Source organism: Salvia miltiorrhiza, chromosome 3, assembly GCF_028751815.1.
Source record: "Salvia miltiorrhiza cultivar Shanhuang (shh) chromosome 3, IMPLAD_Smil_shh, whole genome shotgun sequence".
Classification (NCBI taxonomy): Eukaryota; Viridiplantae; Streptophyta; class Magnoliopsida; order Lamiales; family Lamiaceae; genus Salvia; species Salvia miltiorrhiza.
This window is the reverse complement of record NC_080389.1, coordinates 18,640,895-18,663,735: the sequence shown is the minus strand read 5'-3', so window position 1 is coordinate 18,663,735 and position 22,841 is coordinate 18,640,895. Positions and strand designations below refer to the sequence as shown.

Genomic DNA, 22,841 nt, shown 5'->3' with positions numbered 1-22,841 from the left:
TACCACCGCCACATCTACTCTCTCTTTTCACAAGGTCAGACGGCAGCAGTGACGCCACCGTCAACCGCCTCACTTCTCTCTCAACTCCAACCGATAGCAGCAGCCATACGCTGCCACCATCCCCGATTTCCAGCCCCTCAAGCTCTCTCCCACTTACTTGGCTAGACTGATAGCAGCAGCTTCACGCCACTGCCGCCGTCTGCCGGCTCACAGCCAAACGCTCTCTTTCCTAACTCGACTTCGTAGCCGATGGCAGAAGCTCTACCCCGCCGTCGCCGCTCTCTACCACCTCTCACCAGACTCGATACTCACAGCAGCATAACCCACACAACATACCTTAAGTCTCAAGCTCGATTCATACATCACACAAATATTGCCCTATTTTTCTTTCTAGCTTTTTTATTGTAAACGCATCAGTCCATGAAATTCATATGCGTATGCAGATACCACGTTGACCAGCCGAAGGCGAAGCAGGCCAAAAGGAAATGGAAGCGCATCAAAGTTGTGGTGAGAGCATCCGCAACGCTCTACTCGATGGCTTACTCGAGTAGAGCGTTGCCATCGTGTAGGAGCATTGCGGGGGGGGGGGGGGTTGTACTTGAGCATTACTCGAGTGCTCGTGTAGCACTCGAGCGGCGCGTGCTGTGCACGCGCCTCAAATAAAAAAAATCCAACGGCTTTTTTATTTTTAATTTTGATTTTTTTTTTCCAACGGCTCTTTTAGCCGTTTGAGACCTCTTTTTTTTTTTTTTTTTTTTTCTCTTCTTTTCTCTCTATACATAATACTTCTCCCTCCCTCATTCATCACAACTCACTCCTTCTTCCTCCTTCAATTTTTCTTGCAAAATATCATCTTTGTTCTTTCAAAAATGTCGTCACCCGAACATAATTCTTCGCCCGATTCCGACGAAGTAGCTGAAAGGTTCATGGAGTTGGTTGAGTTGCAGAAACAAGTGCTTCAATCATACTGCTCCCAACCGGCGCCAGAGCCAGCGCGTGTCAAACGTCCCCGATCATACGTCCACCGTGATCGTGAAGAGGCCCATGTACGTCTTATGCAAGACTACTTCATCGACAATCCAACGTACGGCCCTACTTTTCTTCGGCGTCGTTTTCGCATGTAGAAGGAGCTGTTCTTGCGCATCGTCAAGGCCGTTCAAGGTGAAGATATTTTCTTCCATATGAGCACTGATGCACTCGGTCGAGATTCACTTTCTCATTTATAAAAATGCACGTCGGCTATCCGCCAATTAGCCACCGGGGTTAGTGCGGATGTTTTCGATGAGTATCTCAAAATCGTCAACTCAACCGGGCGTGTATGCCTCAAGAAGTTCTGCAAGGCGGTCATACGGGCTTTTGGAGCCTATTACCTGCGCCGTCCAACGCCTCCTTCATATGCACGAGGCGCGACACGGTTTTCCCGGGATGTTCGGGAGCTTAGACAGCATGCATTGGGCGTGGAAGAACTGCCCAAAGGCGTGGCACGGCGCCTACACACGCGGGGATCAGGGAGAGCCCACCTTGATATTGGAGGCCGTTGCATCCCACGATTTGTGGATTTGGCACGCCTTCTTCGGCGTCGCTGGTTCAAACAACGACATCAATGTGCTGAATCAGTCGCCTCTCTTTTCCGACGTGTTAGGAGGAACTATGGCGCCGGTGGTCTTTCATGCTAACCAGCGGGAATACCGGATGGATTACTACTTGTGTGACGGCATATATCCGGAGTGGCGTTGCTTCGTCAAGAGTCCATCAATGGCAACCAATCCGAAGGAGGCAAGGTTCAAGAAGATGCAAGAATCGGCACAGAAGGATGTCGAATGCGCCTTCGGAGTCCTTCAAGCTCGGTGGAGAATCATTCAAAGTCCAGCGCGCAATTGGTACGTAGAGCACCTTAAGGACATCATGTTGTGTTGCATCATTCTCCACAACTTTGGAAGAACAACTTTGGAAGAAGAGGAGTATTTTCTTTGATTTACCATATTGGAAACATAACCTTCTAAGGCATAATCTAGATGTAATGCATATTGAGAAAAACGTATGTGACAATCTTCTTGGAACTTTACTGAATATTGATGGAAAGACTAAAGACGATGAGAGAGCCCGGAAGGACATTATGGAAATGGGAATACGACCTAATCTTCATCTTAGAGATTATTTGGACAAAAATTCATATGTACCTGCTGCGTGCTTCAATATGTCTAGTAGTGAAAAGATCAAATTCCTCGAAGTATTAAAATACCTCAAAGTCCCAGATGGATATGCATCAAATATTTCAAGAGGAGTGAATTTGAAGGAAAAAAAATTGTCAAACCTTAAGAGTCATGATGCTCACATTCTAATGCAAGATATATTGCCAATAACGTGTAAAGCCTCTATGCATTCTCGAGAGAAAACTGAACTGGTGAAAGTTGTGTCAGAGTTGTGTTCATTTTTCAAGAGGTTTTGCAGTAAAGTATTAGATCCTGTAGAATTGGATAAGTTAGGGATTGAAGTTGGCATTACCTTGTCAGAAATGGAACAATTGTTTCTTCCGAGTTTCTTCACTATTATGGTACATATCATTATTCACCTAACTTCAGAGGCTAAGCTTGGAGGGCCAGTTATGTATCGCTGGATGTACCCTATTGAAAGGTATTTTACAATATGCTATTACTTACTACCTTAATATTTATTCCTAAATATTTATATAGCATGAAAATAATCTTTTTGTATATCATTTCGAGGTTTTTGGCGCGTTTAAAGTCTTATGTTCGAAATAGAGCTCAGCCTGAAGGATCAATTGCAGAGGGGTATATTGCTGATGAGTGCCTCACTTTTTGTTCAAGATATTTTGAAGGCATTGAGACTCGATTTAATCGGCCTCGTAGATTCGATGATAACATCTTAAGCAAGGAAAAATATTTTTTCAAGTCTGGAGGTAGAGCTGTTGGAAAAGTTGAAATCACGAAACTTGATGAGTTATCATTGGCTCAAGCACATCGCTATGTGTTACTACAAAGTCCTAAAACTTTTTCATATTTAGAGTAAGTTTATTTTTCTCAATGGTTTTCTAGCAATATTTGGAATTATGTTTTGCAAATTTTTTCATTCAATGGTCGCAGACATTTCCTAAAGCAGCGACGAAACATACACCATGGACAAGTTAATCAAAATGTGGAGAATAAGTGGGTAGTTGAGGAGTTTCCTGGCTGGCTTCAACAACAGGTGTGTAGTTTGTTAGCTATGAATTAAAATGAGGCTGCTGTAGTTATTAATTTATAGGTGTCTCAACTTAATGTCATAAAATTGGAGGTTCCAATAATGGAGAAACATCACTGTGACGAAGAAATAGTAGCCCTCGCAAGAGGGCCAAACAGTTACGCAAAGAGATACAAAGCTTTCATGATCAACGGTTTTAAATTTCATACAAAGGATCAAGAAATCTACAGAAAGACTCAAAATTCAGGGGTGGTTGTTGAAGTCAAAGAGGGGGATGAGGGAAATATAGTTAAAAAGTATTATGGTTCTATCATAGATATATATGACTTAGACTATTATGGAAAAGGCAATGTGGTGATTTTTCGATGTGATTGGGTTAATATAAATTCATCTAGAGGATTAAAAAAAGACAAGTATGGGCTACCTCTAGTGAGCTTTTCAAGGTTGATCCACACGGGTGAAGCTTTGAAGGATGATCCATTTGTTTTGTCCACTAATGCAAAACAAGTGTTTTATGTGCAAGATGGCAAAGAGAGTGAATGGATGCATATTGTAGAGACAAAGCCTAGGGATTTATATGATATGGGTTCAAATTTAGAGGAGGAATTTATATGACAAAGGTGTGAACTTATTTGTTTGGTGCTTGTAACAATTTTTCATTGGAACTACTAATTGCACAGTTATGTTTTGTCTGAACTACTTATTTACCTGTTATTTGGGAATGAGCATCCGCAGCATACATAGCAATGCCATTTATTAGAGGCCTCCTAGGTCCAGATTGCATCTATCTATAGCTTCTACATAATCCCATTTGTTTTTATTTTTTAATCTTATTTTTTCCTGCTAGACGATTGATTTAATATTTCCTGCTGGCATCTGTGTTGTGAGTTTGTCCTAATGCCAAATGGCAAATATTTTTCACATATGTTCTACTAGTTCTTGTAAAACATGCAGGACCCGAAGAGTTTGTAGAAATTTGGGGTTGCCTTTGAAGTTTGAAGTTTGGAATCAAAACGATATAAACTGTACAGTACTTGTCTGTAAGTAGAATTATGTGTTATGAAGTTATTTTACTGCTAATTAGTTAATTTCTACTAATTTTGACATCACCATTGCAGATCTAAATGTTTTGACCATGTTTAGATCCAAAGTGACAATATCTCAGTACAAGAAAGGCCCTCCAACAACAAATTATAGTTCTCTACAGCCACCATCTTCCACATTCTCACGACCTCTTACTACTGATTCAGATTCACATCATTCTTCAGATTCTATTTTCGACCACTTGCGTCCACCTTCATTAAATAGTAATTACACACAGCCAAGCCCCATTCCTCATTCACCATCCCACCTTCATTCTTCCTCCGAGACAGATGATAGTGAATCTAACAACAATGATGGCAATTCACACGTTCAAGTTTCTGAGAGTAATGTACTTGAAATTATTGAGATTGTAGGTAATGTTTTTGTACACTCTAGTAAACTCTTTTCCCCCATCCATTCCCCCCCCCCCCTTTCTATTTTAATTCACTAACTTATTGTGTTATTTACAACTCTTTTGTTATAAGCTACAGATATATTTAGTAAGCTGCTTTGGTTTTCTATGACAGATGAGAAAGGCCATGTGAAACTGACAAGAATGGGAATGAAACCTAGTGATGTTTTCAAGCTGACTAAAGGTTTGAGAATTTTGGTAAATGTCAATGAACATGGCCAACCGATCCGAGCAGCTAGAAGAGTTCTAACAAGATACATGATGAAACTTGTTAAACAACCAAATCTTTGTCCGCCAGATTTAAATGATTTTAATGATGTTAAACATGCCTTTGGAGTTGAGCTGCTGAGAGCTGTGAGGGTATCAATAATTTCATTAAATGTTATTTTCAAATATCGTTTTGGATGCATCGAAAAATGTTTACTAATGTGTATTTTCTTTATTTTGTAACAAGAGAAATTCTATATCCCTAGACATGAAAATGTGGACAATGTATTAATTGCTCTAATGGGCATAAAATTCAGGAACAACAAGTATCGGATAAGAAAGGAGATATATAAAAAGACACATGCTAGATTGAGGGAAAAGCTGAAAGTAGTTCTGGAAGCTAGTGGTGTTCATGGTGAAGAATTGGAACATCGAGTGACATTTCATGAATTTCGTGAAGACCAAATTTTGGCAGAGCTTGATCGGTTTGAGCCTCCACCTGGATTTGCTAATCATCAATGGCTTAAATTCAAGAGTAATATGAAATCTGAAAAGGCAAAGGTGGTACAGTAATTCATTTTCTTTAAATTATATTCTTCATTAAATTCTTAATATTTCTTACTATCTATATACAGAAACTATCCGAGAAAGGAAAAAAAGCTCGTGCGACTCAAAGTCATACTCATACAACTGGTACCAAGAGTTATGCTCAAGTTGAAGATGAGCATGTAATGCCTATTTTGGATATATTCTTATATTTGTTAAGAATCATGTGTAAAATGAAAATTTATTGTTTCTAATAGGTCATTAAATATAAAGAACATCCTGGGCCACTTACATTTTTTGACTTGACACATAAAAGGAGAGATGGTTCTTATGTGCAGAGTGATTCAAAGGAATTTATGGTAAGCTCTTTGAATTCATCTTCATACAACTATTTATATCATTTTTGGTAAAGTTAAGTTTGTTTGTTTGTTTTTTTTTTTTTTTGTTATAGATTGCTGCCAAATCAGAAATTGTTAGGCGTAAAAATGAAGGAACTTGTGAAAATCCTGTTGAATTAGAAAGTTCAGTTTGGTATGACTTGATGGGTGATGATAAGCCTGGTCGAGCCCGTGGTTATGGTATTGGTGTCACGAAATCATCTGTGACTGCCTTCCGAGCCAAACTTAGGCAAATGCAAAGTGAATCAGAAAACTCAAGTGCTCATGACAATGAAATAGTCCAGCTCAAGATATTACTTAGCAAGCAACAACAGCAACTTGCTGCACAAGAAAATGTGATGAATGCATACATGGCAAAGACAAACAGAATTATAGGCAATTTAAGAGATGAAGTTCTACTATATCGCACAACATTTGGAGCTGGTACAAAGGACTTACTTAGATCCTACCATCTGAAAACGAGCTCAGGGACAAAAAGTACTATGAGTATCAGCAATACAATGGCTCTCGGGAGTTTGGGCTTACACGACTTTGGTCACAACCAAATGGAAATGAGCTCAGAAAAAAGTGTTCAAGGTAGGTGTTTGGACTTTCTTCATTTTCTCATAAAGTTGTGATTTTGTTGAATTCTTTATATTCTTACATGTGGAATGTGCTCTGAAATTTCATTTAGATTTCTGCCACAATCAAGCTAAGGAAGGCAGTATGCAATGACCTTATGACGATGTAATTTTGGTTTCAGTTACTCGAATTACTCGAATTATGACAATGTAATTTTGCAACCATTCTTTCCTGTTAAGGTTGCACCCAAGCGTTGGAGGCTGGAGATCAAGTTCAGCTAGGATGCAGTGTTGATGCTTTCATCAATGAGCTTACCTAATGGCATCCAGGTATCCATCAACAATAACCTTTTTTAGCTTTCATTTCATCGCGAGTAGCTCCAATTCTTGCTGCTTATTGAACTATAAAAATTCTTAAAGTTCATCTTAACTTCACTAGGGGCTCCCAAAACTTGATTAACTTGACTCAAGAATTCTCATTTTTCTTTCATTGTGTGTGCATTATCATTCTCCTATGTTCATCAATGAGGGTGGATGATCTTGGAGGAACTTGTAGGGATGGAAATGTTGACTCTCTGAAGAAAAGTTGAAAACTTAAAAGTACTGTTCTTCATATCATTGGCTAGTATAGGATTTCGCCTGAAGTAAAGTTCTATTTCATTCTGAACATTTGAATTTAGTTTAAGATGTCGTTGGTTTGATCTTAACTTCTTTAGATGTACACCAACATTAGACTTGTGTGAGTCAAGAACTTCCCCTGCTTCTCTATGCACCTTCCATGTCATTGAAAGTATGACTTTGTACCAATGGATGATGTTGGAGATTGAAACTAGTATGTGGCTGGAAGAATTTGACTCTTTGATTAAAAGCTTTAAATTGAGTTAGAGCACCAGTGCTTTTAAAGATTGGAACTGGAGCTACTAGAAAAATTGAGGAGTAGTTGACTGCATAGATGACAAACTACACCTACCTGATGCTTCTCTGGTTTTGATTCCAATTTAATTTTTAGGATATTCGTTCAAATATAAGGCAAATGTCTCTGGAAAGTGTCTATGCTTTGATTTCACTTGCCCTTTCATTTTCTCCTTTAAACACTCTAACAAGTGATGCTTTGATTTAGGCTGAAGTTCGTGGCTTCCTACATGACGGCTCCTTGCACCTATGAAAAGACATAAATTGCTTGATATATTGAAGCTTCATAAGGAATCACCAAATAACGGCCAAGAATAGCATGCTAAAAAGAGTGGTTGTTGAGGACGATCTTTCCCAAATGATAGCATTTTCTTAATAATGTTTTACACATGTAATTGCATATATTTCACCCTGTACCGCATATTTTTGGTGGTTGGCCTTGTTATTTGAGTTAATTGCATGAATATTCAAGATCTTATTTGACATGGATAATAGCAACATTTATTTCTCCTATTTGCAATTGCCTCGAATATATTAGTTGAATACCTTCTATTTCATTTTGTAAGGTCATATTTATATTAGCAAATTAGGTGAGATATCTAAAAAATAGTTACACATTTTACATGTCACAAAAACTAGTTACACTTATGAATGTGACAAAAATAGCTACTTTCTTACATGTCACAAAAAAATAACTACACTCTTACATGTCACACAAATAACTACACCTATATATGTCACAAAAACTAGTTACACCTTCAAATGTCACTAAGTTTAGTGACATTTTTATTTTTGTGACACGCATAATAGCTACTCACTTACAATATGTCACAATTTTATTTAGTAACAATTATAAGTGTCACAATTCTTTAAAAATTATGTCACTAGTGACCGAAGTGGGTTATCATTTTGTGTGTTTCATGCATCTTTCGCACTCACATTTGGTGTTTCAACACATCTCACCACATGTTCTACGGATTAGTCATTCTTTCAGATACCATTATAAATAATTTAAAAATAAAATAAAAAATTAATGGCGTACCATTTTAATTTGTGACAGGAAGCGAACGAGTCCCCCGTAACCTATGCAAGTGGCCTATGTAAAGACTCCGACGTCCGTTGACTAATTAGCCCAATAATTATGTCTACACTATATATTCATATACTGTGTTGGTAACAAGTGTGCTTTATCGATCAGAATCATGGTGTTTGAGAAACTCAACAATATGCAGGCATCAATGCTGCTCATCATGTTCATATTGGCCTCCTCTCCAACAGTACTACTCTCATCACAGAATTTCCCCTTAGCTAAGCTAAACTGCGAAGATCGTTGCGGCGATATACGCATCCCATTCCCTTTCGGCACCACAGAAGAATGCTACACCCACAAGAGTTTTTGGGTCACTTGCAACGACACCGGTTTCAATCCTCCGAAGCTCTTCGGGGGGAACACGTCAGTCGAAATCACAGATATATCCCTCGACGGCCAGATCAAATTGCAGTTGTTCATTGCAAAAAATTGTTATTATAACGGCAAAAGTAATATCAGCAACAATCCTCTTTTACAGCTCCCTAAATATTTCACGGTGAATAACACTGCGAATAGGTTCACTATCGTGGGGTGTGATGCGTACGGCTTCGTCTCAGGGCGTAGGATCAACCGCAACTTCACGACGGGCTGCACCGCCATGTGCAGCTCCGAGGCTGATCTGACCGAAGGGGAGTGTGACGGCGTCGGCTGTTGCCAGACTACCATCCCCAAAGATGTGTGGCAGGTGCGAATTCAGGTGAGGAGTTATTCCAATTATACCAATGTTTGGGACTTCAACAACTGCAGTTATGCCTTTGTAGTTGAGAAGGATTCCTTCAATTTCTCTAAGGCCAATCTCACAAACTTGTCCAACGTTCTAAAACTTCCTTCGGTGGTTGATTGGGCCATCGGGAATGGGACGTGCGAGGAGGCCAAGAGCAACGCCACCACCTATGCTTGCGTGAGTGCAAACTCTGACTGCTACAAGCCCACCAACGGCTACGGCTACCGCTGTCGTTGTGAGGAGGGATTTGAAGGAAATCCTTACCTAGATCATGGGTGTATAGGTATATATCATTGCTTTTTGCAACTACTTATTCTTTTAATCTCTCTTTGTTTACTGTCGTCTGTTAACTAATAACTACAACTATTTCTTTTGCAGATATTAATGAATGCGAGACTCAAAATAATTGCAGCAAGCATGCGTTATGCAGGAATACACAAGGGAATTACACATGTTATTGTGATCCGGAGAAATTCGATGGCGACGGAAGAGGTGAACATGGCTGCAACGAGAAGGCTCCAAAGAAGCACAACATGAAGATTGCATATATCTTGATTGGTAATTAAATATTATTGAATTCTTGATAATTTGGCTTCTTCAAACGTATTTTGACTTTTTGAAACAAACAAATAGGAGTGGCCTCTGGGATCATTGCTCTACTACTTGCTATCATCGTCGTCTACTTGGAGCTCAAAAGAAGATCACAGAATAAGAGGAAGCGAAAATTCTTTCTCCAAAACGGCGGGCATATGTTGCAAGAGAAGCTCGCTAGGAGAGAAGCCTCACCGGAGATGGTGGAGATTTTCAGCTCATCCGACCTTGAAAAGGCGACAAAAAACTTCCATGACAGTATGATCATTGGTCAGGGTGGCTTTGGCACCGTCTACAGAGGCGTGCTAGCAGATAGAAGAACAGTTGCGATCAAAAAGTCCATAAAAGTTGATCCCACACAAATTGAGCAGTTCATCAACGAGGTTGTTGTTCTGTCTCAAATCAACCACAGGAATGTAGTTATACTGCTTGGTTGTTGCCTAGAGACCGATGCTCCCCTTCTAGTCTACGAGTTCATTACCAATGGCACCCTTTCCTCACACCTGCACAACGAGGCTAAAGCTCGTGCTCTTGATTGGAACACGCGTCTGAAGATTGCTGCAGAAACTGCAGGGGTCCTCTCGTATCTGCACTCTTCAGCTGCTACTCCGATCATACATAGGGATGTCAAGCCGGACAACATCCTTTTAGACCATAATTTCACGGCAAAGGTGGCGGATTTTGGAGCTTCAAAGTTGGTTCCTATTGATCTCACGCAGCTATCCACCATGGTGCAAGGGACTTTTGGATACCTCGATCCTGAATACATGCAGACGAATCAGTTGACAGAGAAGAGCGATGTTTATAGCTTCGGAGTAGTCCTCTTGCAGCTGGTCACGGGGCGGAGAGCATTGAGTTTTGATAGGCCAGTAGAGGAGAAGAGTTTAGCCAACTATTTCCTTTCTCTACTCAAACAGGACCTTTTGCTTGAAATTATTGATGATAATATTGTGGGTTTAGGAAATATGGAGCAAATATCAGCAGTTTGTAAGCTCGCGAAAGAGTGCTTGAACGTGAGAGGCGAAGATAGGCCTAGTATGAAGGAGGTGGCAATGGAGCTCGAAGGGCTGATACTCGGAGGGAAGCATTCGTGGGCAACAATAAATGTAGAGAATGAAGAAGAGAAGGAGTCTTTGCTTCCAAATGATGGTGGAATGAGTCACTTTGGTAATGGTGATATGAGCTCAAGTGTGGGATATGATAGCATCAACAGAGATCATATTATTTTGCCAATGGATGGAGGAAGATGAAATGCTTTAATTTTATTAGTTTAAGGAATTTCTGTTTCTGTATGTGTATTCGCGTCTTGTCATTACGTTGTTCTTTCCATTGGGTGCAATGTAGAGGTTGTTTAACTAATTAAGCTTATCTTAAATAGCATATAAGTTAATTGGAGTTTTATAAGATGTATTAAGAACTTATAACATGTAATTTCTTAAGAATTCATAAATATTTATCGAAGTGTTTGAATACTTAATTGAGCCTATAAGCTTGAGAAATAATTTTTAGTTAGAGAGAAAGAATTTTTAATACAGTGAAAAAATCGAACAAAGATTAAATTAGAATGATATATATATGATGAAATAAAAAATTATAGTGGAGTTGTTTTGTAAAATGAGTGTTGCTTATAAGATAATGAGAAAATAAGTTGGATAGAAAAACTTATCTTTTTAAGAGCTTATAAACTCTGAAAAAATTTATTTTATCAAACATTTTGAACGATTAATAAATTATTTTCTAAAATTTATAAGCTCAGCCAAACAACCACTTATCATATCTTGGATGTAAGTAGTATCAGGTTTTTAATTGCTAAAGTCTTAAAATATGAAAATTTAGTGGGAGAAATGTCAATTTAATTTAGTATTGTTTAGTGTGTGCCTATCAATTTGATATTGTTTATTGTTACTTATCTCGCAGTTCTGGTCACTATGATGTGAAGTCACAACAAGAACGTAATCATTCGTGAAGAAAGGTAAAAATGATTTTTTTTAATTCGTACGAATAATAAAGTATGCTATCATACAAAGGAGTCATTTTTTATTAAATGATAAGAGCTGACATTTTAGTTTTTTTAAAATTAAAGGCAAGCTAGTGGCGATATTAATCAAATTTTTCTAAAACAAAATATAGTTGCAAATCGATTAATTTTGGTCTACTTCAAATTAAGTACAACGTATCCATGAAGTCAATCATTTTCAAAGACCATAAATGAGTTTCAACAATCTCTACACCATATTGATTTACAGTAATGTTCGGACATAATGCATATTTTCCGGGAGGGGTCGAGCAGAATGACCTAGTGGAGAATTTTGGACGATTCAGCCTAAAATCAAATCGATTTCGAAAAATTTAATCTCGAATTGCTATTTGAAATTAAATTAAATCAAATTGTTTTGCTCACTCAAATCAAATTGAAAATTTTCGGCTCCATTCATGTAATGGTGTTATTTTTTTTTTTTTTTAATTATCAAGAAAAATATATATCTTTCAAATGTATCTTGTGATCCCAAATTAAATAATTAAATAAGACAAGAAACTTGTGTTCAAACTAGTCAATTTACTGCTAATATTTAACTTATGATAAAATGGCAGATCAATTGTCAAGTAGGTTTGGTGCTTCATTCTATTATAAAATACTTGGCTTAAATCTACTACATCCGTCTCATTTAACATGACCACTTATTTTTGGACACGGTTATTACGAAGAAGAGTAATTAAAGGATAAAAGTGATACAAAATGGTTGAGCTCATAACTTTTTGTGAGATAAAAGGATTTCCTTTCTTGGAATTGGCCATTACAAATGGGACAACCCAAAATGAAAAAATGATCATGTTAAATGGGATGGAGGGAGTAATAATTAAAATATTAAAATAAAAATATTATTCTTAATTTTCTTTTTGAGTTGTCTCATTTATAATGTCTCAATCCAAGAAATGAAATAAATTAAGACAATGTCAAAGCAATTAAAAATATATGGGTCCCTCCTAATTGGATAAAGGGGCGATATGAATTGGAGAGGTGCCAGCAACACAGCTACCGAAACACATCGACTCAGAGTGTCTTCCATCGTTGGAGAGCCCTCCGCTCCTGTCGGTCATCACGGTGAGGAAGGGGGGCAACGAACTCGGATTGCTCCGTAACAAGGATGATCGGCACAAGATCTAGAGTTAACAAGTGACGAAGAGGGATTAGACGAGACACCGCCGATAACCCCACCGCTCTCATCGATCATCGCGGTGGGGCAGTGGCGACTTTGGATTTTCCCCAAGATCTTCGACGGGGCGAGATCCAGCCCGATTGAGGTAGCAACGAGGATTGACCCAACCTGATTCATGTGAAAGAGGCGTCGAAGCCATGGAGCAAAAGAGAGCAATTTTTAGGAGAAGTGATCTGGGAAAGATAAGTGAGATCAGCAGCCAGTGAATCGAGAGAGTGGCCCTGAAATCACTCGTTCAAAGTGGAGGAAGGAATTTACGGCTTCAAACTGTGAAAGATTTGAGAGAAAGAGAGATTTGAAGAGGCGACAACTGCATATATATATATATACATATATATATATATATATAGGAAGGGGGAGGGCTACAGTAAAAACACTTCTTAAAATATAAATATAAACGTTTTTTAATGTACGAATTTTATCCAACAGGGTTACGAATCAACCGTAGATCTTGAAGATCTAAGGGCTGAAAATCATTTATATTTTATACACTTAAGAGTGTTTTTATTCTAGCCATCCCCTATAGGAAGAGGTTCTAATAAAAACCTCTTTTAAAATAAGAACTAGGAACCTAATCTTAGCCTTTAAATTTGAAGATCCAGTGGTTAGATTAAATTGATATATCATGCGCCTAAAATGATGGCATTAGTTTGACTTGTCCGTTTTTAATTGTTTTTAATTAGAAAAAGGTTATATTTGTCTTTTCGTTTTTAATCAACTAAAATTAATGTTTGACTTTGTCCGTTTTTAATCAACTAAAATTAATGTTAGATGATTAGTTTTATTTTCATTTTTTTATATAATTCATTTTTAATAAAAGAGTTATAATTATAAAAGAATTCTATTTTTTAATGAAAGATTATTATTTGTTTTTTGTAGCACGTTCCGTCTAGGTTTTTTGTGTTCTGCAAATAGTTCTTAATTCTCTCTCATTCTTTCTCCAAGTCTTCTTTATTCTTCCATAATCTTAATATCTTATATTCTTAATATCAATTTTTATCGAAGTCAGTAGCAGTTATTTATACACGATGAACACCGAATGTATTTTTTAATTTTATTTTATTATTTGTTTTAGTTGATTAATTTCATTTATTTATTTTCAATTTTTTTAAACGATTTCATGTTTATTTGATTTTGAGAAAGTTGTTCTTTTGCAGTGTTAATTTTTATTCTTTCAATTGTTGTTTATATTTTCTTTGAGTTTCATATCCAAATTATGTAATTGTTTAAGTGCATGGCAAAAATTCTGTACTGCACAGAAGATTATTTTTTGTTTTTTATTTTTCTAGTTACAATTTTTTGATTTCAGTTTTTAAATGTTCACCTTCAATTTAGTAGCAAAAATTCGACCGTTTCATGTTTGATCCAAAGGTTGTATACCATATGTCAACTGCATAGGTAAATGATTTGTTGCATTCATGAAAGAATTTATTGCATACACATTTTAATTGCATTGTTGAAATAAAGGGTTTTGATTGAAATAGTTGGGTTTTTAATTGCATTCGTATATGTGTATTAATTTTAATAATTTGGATTTAAATATTTGTGATTGAAATAGTTTTGTAATAAAGAATTGATTTCAGTTTTTAAATGTTCACCCTCATTTTAGTAGCAAAACTTCGATCTTTTCATGTTTGATGCAAAGGTTGTATACCATATGTCAACTGCATAATTAAATGATTTGTTGCATTCATGAAAGAATTTATTGCATACACATTTGTGATTGAAATAGGTTTGAAATAAAGAATTGTGATTGAAATATTAATTTTAATTGCATAGTTCGTATTTTAAATGCTCATTTGTTTTTTGTTTTCTTTTGGCTGCATAGATAAAATAGTGTGTTGCATATTTGAATCTGCTTCCCTCTTCACCTTTTTCCATTCGCAATTTCCTCCAGATGGAACGAGTAGCTGCGACTCTTTGTAATACATGGAAAGAATGCTAGAATCGAAGCAAGAATCGCCTTCCTTTCACAGTAGGATGCATCAAATCTTGATCATATTTGATTCGTAGCTTTAAATTGAGCAAGAAACTCCAACTTCATTTGCCATGATCACGAGTACGAATTGGATCGACTATGTGAGATTCGAGTACATCTTCAGCCAGACGAGCTGCAGATGCAATTCTTAACTCCAAATCCTCCATCCGCTTCTTTGCTACTCATCCCATGATAATTATGACTCAAAATATAGAAATGAAAGAGCCCTTGCCTTCACAGAATCAATCTGCTTCTTTTTCAAGGAGAGTGAATGATGATGATGATCATTCTGGATTTGATCTATACTGTTCATAAGAGAAACTAGAGTTGTATGAGAAGCTGTCATTTCTGACCACTCAACTCTGCCAGAGTTTTGGGAAATAAGAAAGGATAAAAGAAGAAGCAGTACATGAGATATGAGTAGCAGATTGATAACGCAACACACTTCATTGACTCATTTATTAGAACTTGCATAGACTGTTTTGTTATAAATTAATGACTTGATGCAAAGAGACATTTATGGTCTTCAAGATAGAATACAGATTGATCCCATCTCAACCAAATGAGTAAAGAACAGAGACTATTTCAAAAGTGTGGAATTTGAAGACAAACAGAATGACAAGAAATAGTAGAGAAATTCATAGGCTTATGAACATAGAGGTTTAACCTTCTTTACAACATAGAGATTTTTTCAGGAGTATTTCTAACTCAGCCCAAGTCAACAGTTGCTGCTTATAATGCTCTCTCTTTTCTCCCAACTTCTCCATGAAGCTCTGTAGTTTAGCTTGGTCCCACAATTGACTCAAACTTGAAGGCCACCATTCCCAAAACTCTCGTTCTCTTCCAACATTTTCTTTGCTGATACGCCACACAAATCCAAAATGAATAAGTATAAGCATTGGTACTTCTCCGATACTTGAAGAAGGGATCCCATCTAGTTTCAAATCGAGAAAGGAGATCTGCTGAGGGCTTTCTTTATCAATCATTGTGGTGGGAGGTGTTTTGAGAAAAACTGCAGATACATAAGCATGTTGGGAATCAATATGGAAGAATTTAACTACAATGGTGAATTTGGATAATGATAAGCATTGCTTTAAACTATTGAAATTCGGTGAAGGAAAAAAGAATGGAGCTTCATTCAAATGAAATTAACACTTTAGAATAAGAAATGGATTACAAGTATGATAAACTCAAATAGCTAAACTATACAGCAACAGTTTTCATTTACAGACAAAATGTTATAAGGTATTCCGCTCAATGCCTGGGCATACTCATAAGAACTTAATGAGATTAGTAGGAAATTAACAATCACAATATCTATGCAGTTTTCATTTATAGTATCAATCACAATATTCCGCTCAATGCCTCATCATGTTTCATATATGCAACAATCACCATCATCCATGCAATCTAATAAAATTAACAAAAAAATAAGTAGGAAATTTGACTACTATGCATCGACATCCAACATCTATGCAACAATCACCACCATCCATCCAATCTTAAAAAATTAACAAAAAAAAAAAAACAAGTAGGAAATTTGACAACTATGCATCAACATCCAACATCTATGCACCAACAATCACAATATCTACAACTAAAAAAAAAACGCTTGAATTTTGACATTTATGCATCAATATCCAACATCTATGCACCACAATCTTCCAAGTTTGCAAATCAAAAAAACCTATCAAAGAATCGCAAGAAATGGTATATTTTTGCAACAACTTTGTCACATCTATGCAACAACACCCATATCATCTATTCAATTTAAAAAAAAATTACCCAAAAAACAAACAACTATGCAACAACATTTAGCATCTATGCAATTGATTTACCTGTTTCGAATCACTTGAAGAATTAATCAAAAATATGTGCAAGCCTCCACCGCCCTCTCCTTGTACAAATCGACCAGCCTCCGCCGCCACCTCCTGTTACAGACCGATGAGCAATAATATCGCCGTCGTCGAAAACTTTGTCACCTTGCACAGATCGTCGCCGCCGCCGGAAACGCCAAAGACCCACGACTAAGAATGTCACCGCCGCCGGAAAAGACTTCGTCTTGCACACTTGTAAGTCAATCCCCTACGTCGTCGCCTTGCACAGATCGACGTCCAATATTCCTGCAAATCGTTCGTCTGCTGCTTCGTCGCCGGCGTGCAGATCGGTGGTTCGTCAACTGCACAGAAGGTGAAAGAGAAACTGCGGTGGTTTCTTACTTCTCAAGCCCTAGATTAATTTCAAAAGTGAAAGTGAAATTGCATATGAGAATACCGTGTAAATTTTAATTTACTCCTTTACATTTCTACCCTTTTAATTGAAATTACATTTAAATTATATATTAAAATGTGCATCTCTAATTTAATCTCAACCCTTTATTTTATTAAAATCAGTGGTTTAGATTAGGTTTCTAGTTTTCATCTTAAGGGGGGTTTCTATTTTAACCTCACCCTATATATATATATATATGTCTTATTCATTGTCCTAGTGTTTCACGAAAATTATGGGGTCTCACTGGAGCGCGCCCCTATATATATATATATATATATATATATATATATATATATATAGGGAAGAGTTCAACAAGAACATAAATATTTGCAAAGTCTAGAGTCATAATCTCGTTCGTTAGATCGATTTTAATCAAGGGCTGAGATTAAAAGCTAATATTAGTATCCCTTAAATTACTCACATCCCTCTCTCCTCTCTCCTCTCTCTCTCTTCCGTCACTTTTTCCCTCTCTCCTCTCTCCTCTCTCATTTCTCTCTCTCTCCCTTCCCTTTTTCCCTCTCTCTCTCTCGTCTCTCACACAGAACACACACACACACACACAGAACACACACAAAAGGTTGTAACAGGTATTCTAGGCGCGGGGATTTACTTCGCCGTCTATCTGCCGGTAATGGAGGTGATCTACCGCGAGGTGCGGTGCTACGCGATGGTGGTGGAGATGCAGCTGCTGCTGGCGGTGAACATGGCCGGAGGGGTGGGTGTGCACGGCGGCGCTGCTGGCGGTGAACTTATAATTCTGTTGAACTTGTGTTGAACTTGTCTTGAACTTGTCTTGAACTTCTGAACTTCTGAATTTGTTGAACTTCTGAACTTGTGTTGTTGAACTTGTCTTGAACTTCTGAACTTCTGAATTTGTTGAACTTCTGAACTTGTGTTGAACTTGTCATGAACTTAATTATGTATTTTGATTTTAAGAGAGACAGAGAGAGAGAGAGAGGAGAGAGGGGACGAGAGAGAGAGAGGAGAGAGGTGAGGGGTGACGTGAGAGGAGAGAGGAGAGAGGAGAGAGAAGAGATTAAATTAAGGGATATTATGAATCTTACCAATTTTAATTATATTAACTTCTAATCTTAGCCTTTGATCAAGATTGATCTGACGAACCAAATTGTGACTTCATTCTCCATCTAATATTGTGTTTCTGTATAATGCAACCATATATATATATATATATATATATATATAGGGGGCCGCTCCAATGAGACCCCCTAATTTTAGTGAGATCTAGGGCACGATCTGGTGCGTTTATTTTATCAATCCTATGGCTGATATTGTATTTGGAGGGTGATTTTTTTTCGCAGGGTTCGAATCCTGGAGGGAGCATAATAATTTAAATTTTGTTATTCATCAGTATATACTGCATTGTTCATCAGTATATACGGCCTTGTTCATCAGTATATATGTCTTATTCATTACGAATTTTTTAAATTTTATTTTTCATCAGTGTATACATTTTGTTCATTAGATATACGTTTTGTTCATTAGTATTATATGTCTTATTCATTGTACTCATGTTACACGAAAAATAGGGGGTCTCACTGGAGCGCGCCCCTATATATATATATATATATAGGGGGCGGTTATTCAATAAACCACCCTTATTTTAAGAATTACGAACCAGCAAAAATGCATGAATTTTATGTATAACACGCATGAATAAACTGTATAAAGGCATGAATTGCGAAAAATAATTTTTTGCTACCTTTGGGATTCGAACTCAGGACCATGAATTTATCCAACAAGGTGATGAATCAATCGTAGATCTTGATGATCTAAGGGCTGAAAATGGTTCCTAATTTATATTTTAAGAAGCGTTCTTATTTTAGCCTTCCCCTATATATATATATATATATATATATAAAAGAAGAGGTGGGGGATGAGTGGAGTGGAGTATATTGTAAGGGTAAGTTTACTTAACTTAATGCACATTTAAAAACACTTATTTTTTTCTAATATTTATCATAAATGGAAATGTAACAAGTTTCGTGAAATGACCTAAAAATGAATACGACCCATGTTTCATGGGAATGAGAAAGTAATTATTAAAATATTTTTGCATTTCTCTCTCATCAATTACTTTTTTTAATTGGGTTCAGAAAGACTATTTTATTATTTAAATAATTTGTGTGCCCCATTTTTTTGGAATGTTTTTTATGAGATGGAATCGAACCCAATCGAATCGAATTAAACTAAAATAAAATTCGCACACAACGCACACATTGATTCGATTTTTTAACATATTTGATTCAATTTTTAAATTTGATCTGGATTTGCTCAGCCTCTATCATTATTAGTGGAGAATTGGGGCCAACCCTGGCCCTTCTTGGCACGCCAAAACACACATACCGACACACAAACTGCATAATAGAAAAGCTCTATTTCCCTTAAACACAATCAATTCATGGCTGCATTGAGTGGGAAGAAGCCTCACGTAATGGCCGTGGCCGTCCCCGGTCAAGGCCATATTACGCCTCTCATGAATCTCTGTCGTGAAATAGCCAAACGAGGGATTAAGGTCACGTTTGTCAACGCCCGAACTATACATGAAAAATTAGTCGCCGCCGCGGAAGATATTGATGATTACATCGCACTCGCCTCAGTCCCCGACGAGATCATTCCCGACATCCATCCAAACGAGCCCTTCAAGCTCTTGGCTTCTCTCAGAAAGACCATGCCTCTGACCTTACCAGATTTGATTGAGAGCATCAATAATTCGAATCCGGATCAGAAAATCAGCTGCATCATCGTTGATCTTGCATTAGGCTGGATTGTGGAGATTGCGCAGAAGATGGGAATCGAACCAGTTGGTTTCTCAGTAGTTTCAATGGCGGATACTGCCATCATCCTTCAAAGTCCGAAGCTTCTGGAAGGTGGAATCGTCGACACTCACGGTATATCATCTATACTTCACTTGCGTTATTATTAGTTACGGATAAAAGCCTCTCAATTATCAACTAATTAATTTGGTCAACTTCTAATTTTGCACACTACAAAAATATTCTATATATTACCACATGCAGGGACGGACCCAGGATTTTTTTTGGGGGGGGGCTGAACTTCAACGGGGGTTCGGGGGCGGTAGCCCCCGGAAAAAATTTTTGGGGACATTCAGTACATTTTAGACATTTTTATAATAATAATATTAATAAAAAACAATATTTTCATAGATAATATAGTTCTAATACATTTGAAATAACATAGCTATAAAAGTTCAATACATTACAAATAACCTAAGAATAAATACTTGGTGAACTAGTTGTTTCTGTTTGAGAAAGTGATGACAATTGATTGCGACGTGTACGCATCGACTGAAAATGTTGCAATATCTTCTCATTATCAATTGTTGAGAAAATATCCTTTTCAATGTACACGATCAAACTGTCATTCATCCACTCGTCTTGCATACGATTTCGCAAATCACTTTTGACGAGCTTCATTGCAGAAAATGCTCTCTCAACAGAAGCAGTAGCTACAGGTAAAACCAATGTCAACTCAATCATACGATAAACACATTGAAAAATTAAATGATTGCCACTTTTAACCATTTCTTGAGCAAAACTTCCCAAATCAGTGATCGTAGAAAAGCGAGGATGATGCCGCACAAGTACTATGAAATTACGGAGTTGTTGTGGAAGACATAAACAATCACCTGTTAAATATTTCACATTAATAAAGATATTATGAAATTATTGTAAAAAATAATAAATAATCACCTGCGGAGAAGTCTTCAGGATACCAAGTAGTAAAATGCATGAGTTGATTAATATCGAATTGGGAGAAAGAATCTCTTGGATCAAGACATGCCATGCATCTTAGTAGATCGGTGCTAGCTTCAGAAAAACGATTATTCATCTCTTGTATGATTAAATCAACAACCTAACATTGCAATAATAAATAATAACTTATTGTTAAGACATGAAAAATTAAAATAAATAAAATGAATTAAATATTTGAAATTAAAAGAAATAAATAATAACTTATTGTTAAGATGATTAGGCTGTCAGATGATATACCCCCATGGAGAAAAAACGAACTACCTTGGAGCTCTTCCAGCGACGAGAAAATTCGAAAGAAATCATTTGAAATTGTAATGGAATTTAGAGCAGCTAATCAAGTAAAGTGGTTGATATGCAACTCTTGTTATGAGCTCGAACCTGCAGCTTATGGTTTGTACCCAAATTTCCTGCCCCTCGGATTATTTCATCAATCTGAGACGAAATCGAATTCGGGCAGCCTTCTTCCTGCAGATTCGTCTTGTTTAAGCTGGTTGGATACTAAACCGGATGGATCGGTTATTTATGTTTCTTTTGGCAGCCTTGCCTCATTCTCTCAGCAGCAGATGGAGGAGCTGGCAACCGGGCTCGAGCTCTCGGGCCGCCCCTTTCTGTGGGTCATTAGGCGGGACCTTGCGGCCGGGTCGCCTCTCGTGTACCCGGATGGGTTCCTGGAGCGGGTGAGTGTGCTTGGAAAGATTGTTGAATGGGCCCCTCAAAATGAAATTTTGTCGCATCCTGCTATCGCCTGCTTTCTGTCGCACTGTGGCTGGAATTCGACTCTCGAAGGAGTAAGTAAGGGGGTGCCTTTCCTCTGTTGGGCATGCTTTGCTGATCAGTTCCACAACGAGAGTTTTATTTGCGATATGTGGGAGATTGGATTGAGGATTGATTTGGATGAATTTGGGAGTGTTAGATCCAAGCATGAGATCAAGAAGAAAATCGACATGATATTTTGGAGTGATAAATTCAAGGAAAATGCATTGAAATTGAAGGAATTGTGTGCGAAGAGCATTCGCGAGGGGGGATCGACTTATAAGTATTTTGAGATGTTTATTGATTACCTCAAGAACACAACTACTCATCTGTAACCCGTTGCACCGTGTAATTGGTTTCCAGAATGATACTACTTCATTCGAGAAATGACACTTGAACATTTTCGAATGTTACTGCTTCAACATACAAATGACACTTGAAGATCTTTAAGTGTAATTTGTATGTTGAAGTAGTGTTATTCAGAAACCGGTTGCACCGATACTACTTCAATATATAAATAAGTCATTTGTATATTGGAGTAATGTCATTCAGAAACCAGTTACACGGTGCAACCGATTGCACAGGAGTGTACCTCCCTCAAGAAATGATGAGAGATGATTTCATTATTATGTTTGCCTTGTGAGTTCATTTTTATTGGACTTCGTTTATATACAATTATAGTTGCTCCATGCAATGTTTTCACTCGTGTAATAACAATAAATTTGAGTTTTATCATGAATCCACAAATTGCTTGAGTTTTAGAATTTTATTAATGTGGGATTGGAGGCCGTGAATTTTAGAAGTTTATATTTTATTTTTTTATTTTAAATATTAAAATAAATTTAAATTCTGATGGGGTCTTACAGCAATTGATCAAGCAAGCCTAAGTTTGCTGAGTCAACAATAACTAACTGCTCTAATATATAATTTCCCTCCATCCCACCAATTTAGTCCCCTTTCACTTTTCAGTTTTCACACATATTAAAAAAAAAGTATTTAATCTTTTTTATTAATCAACTCATAAATTGTGTTTTTATATTTTATACCCTTATTTATTATGCTTACACATCATTTTCAAATTTAAGTGAAAAATTAAATAAGGT

The 22,841-nt window shown here is 37.0% G+C and overlaps 4 protein-coding genes and 1 long non-coding RNA gene across 5 annotated transcripts; 3 read left to right on the top strand and 2 right to left on the bottom strand.

Moving 5' to 3' along the window:
* Positions 1-5,156: 5,156 nt before the first annotated feature.
* Positions 5,157-6,727, top strand: LOC131018493 (uncharacterized). The gene is made up of 5 exons (XM_057947212.1): positions 5,157-5,464; positions 5,539-5,631; positions 5,707-5,808; positions 5,901-6,423; positions 6,648-6,727. The coding sequence occupies exons 1-5, from the start codon at positions 5,204-5,206 to the stop codon at positions 6,725-6,727; spliced, it is 1,059 nt and encodes a 352-aa protein (XP_057803195.1). The 5' UTR covers positions 5,157-5,203.
* A 1,780-nt stretch (positions 6,728-8,507) lies between these two features.
* On the top strand, positions 8,508-11,083 carry LOC131017985 (putative wall-associated receptor kinase-like 16). Its single transcript, XM_057946748.1, has 3 exons — positions 8,508-9,416; positions 9,512-9,691; positions 9,767-11,083. Exons 1-3 carry the CDS (start codon positions 8,522-8,524, stop codon positions 10,972-10,974), a joined length of 2,283 nt encoding a protein of 760 aa, XP_057802731.1. The 5' UTR covers positions 8,508-8,521; the 3' UTR covers positions 10,975-11,083.
* A 4,265-nt stretch (positions 11,084-15,348) lies between these two features.
* Positions 15,349-17,133, bottom strand: LOC131017984 (uncharacterized). Its single transcript, XR_009099955.1, has 2 exons — positions 16,759-17,133; positions 15,349-15,932 (listed from the first exon to the last, which is right to left on the bottom strand). It is a non-coding gene; the product is annotated as an uncharacterized LOC131017984 (long non-coding RNA).
* Positions 17,134-19,538: 2,405 nt separating this feature from the next.
* LOC131018492 (UDP-glycosyltransferase 83A1-like) lies at positions 19,539-22,073 on the top strand. Its single transcript, XM_057947211.1, has 2 exons — positions 19,539-20,122; positions 21,206-22,073. Exons 1-2 carry the CDS (start codon positions 19,611-19,613, stop codon positions 22,071-22,073), a joined length of 1,380 nt encoding a protein of 459 aa, XP_057803194.1. The 5' UTR covers positions 19,539-19,610.
* LOC131017983 (uncharacterized) lies at positions 20,352-21,072 on the bottom strand. The gene is made up of 2 exons (XM_057946747.1): positions 20,923-21,072; positions 20,352-20,858 (listed from the first exon to the last, which is right to left on the bottom strand). Exons 1-2 carry the CDS (start codon positions 21,059-21,061, stop codon positions 20,440-20,442), a joined length of 558 nt encoding a protein of 185 aa, XP_057802730.1. The 5' UTR covers positions 21,062-21,072; the 3' UTR covers positions 20,352-20,439.
* Positions 22,074-22,841: the final 768 nt, after the last annotated feature.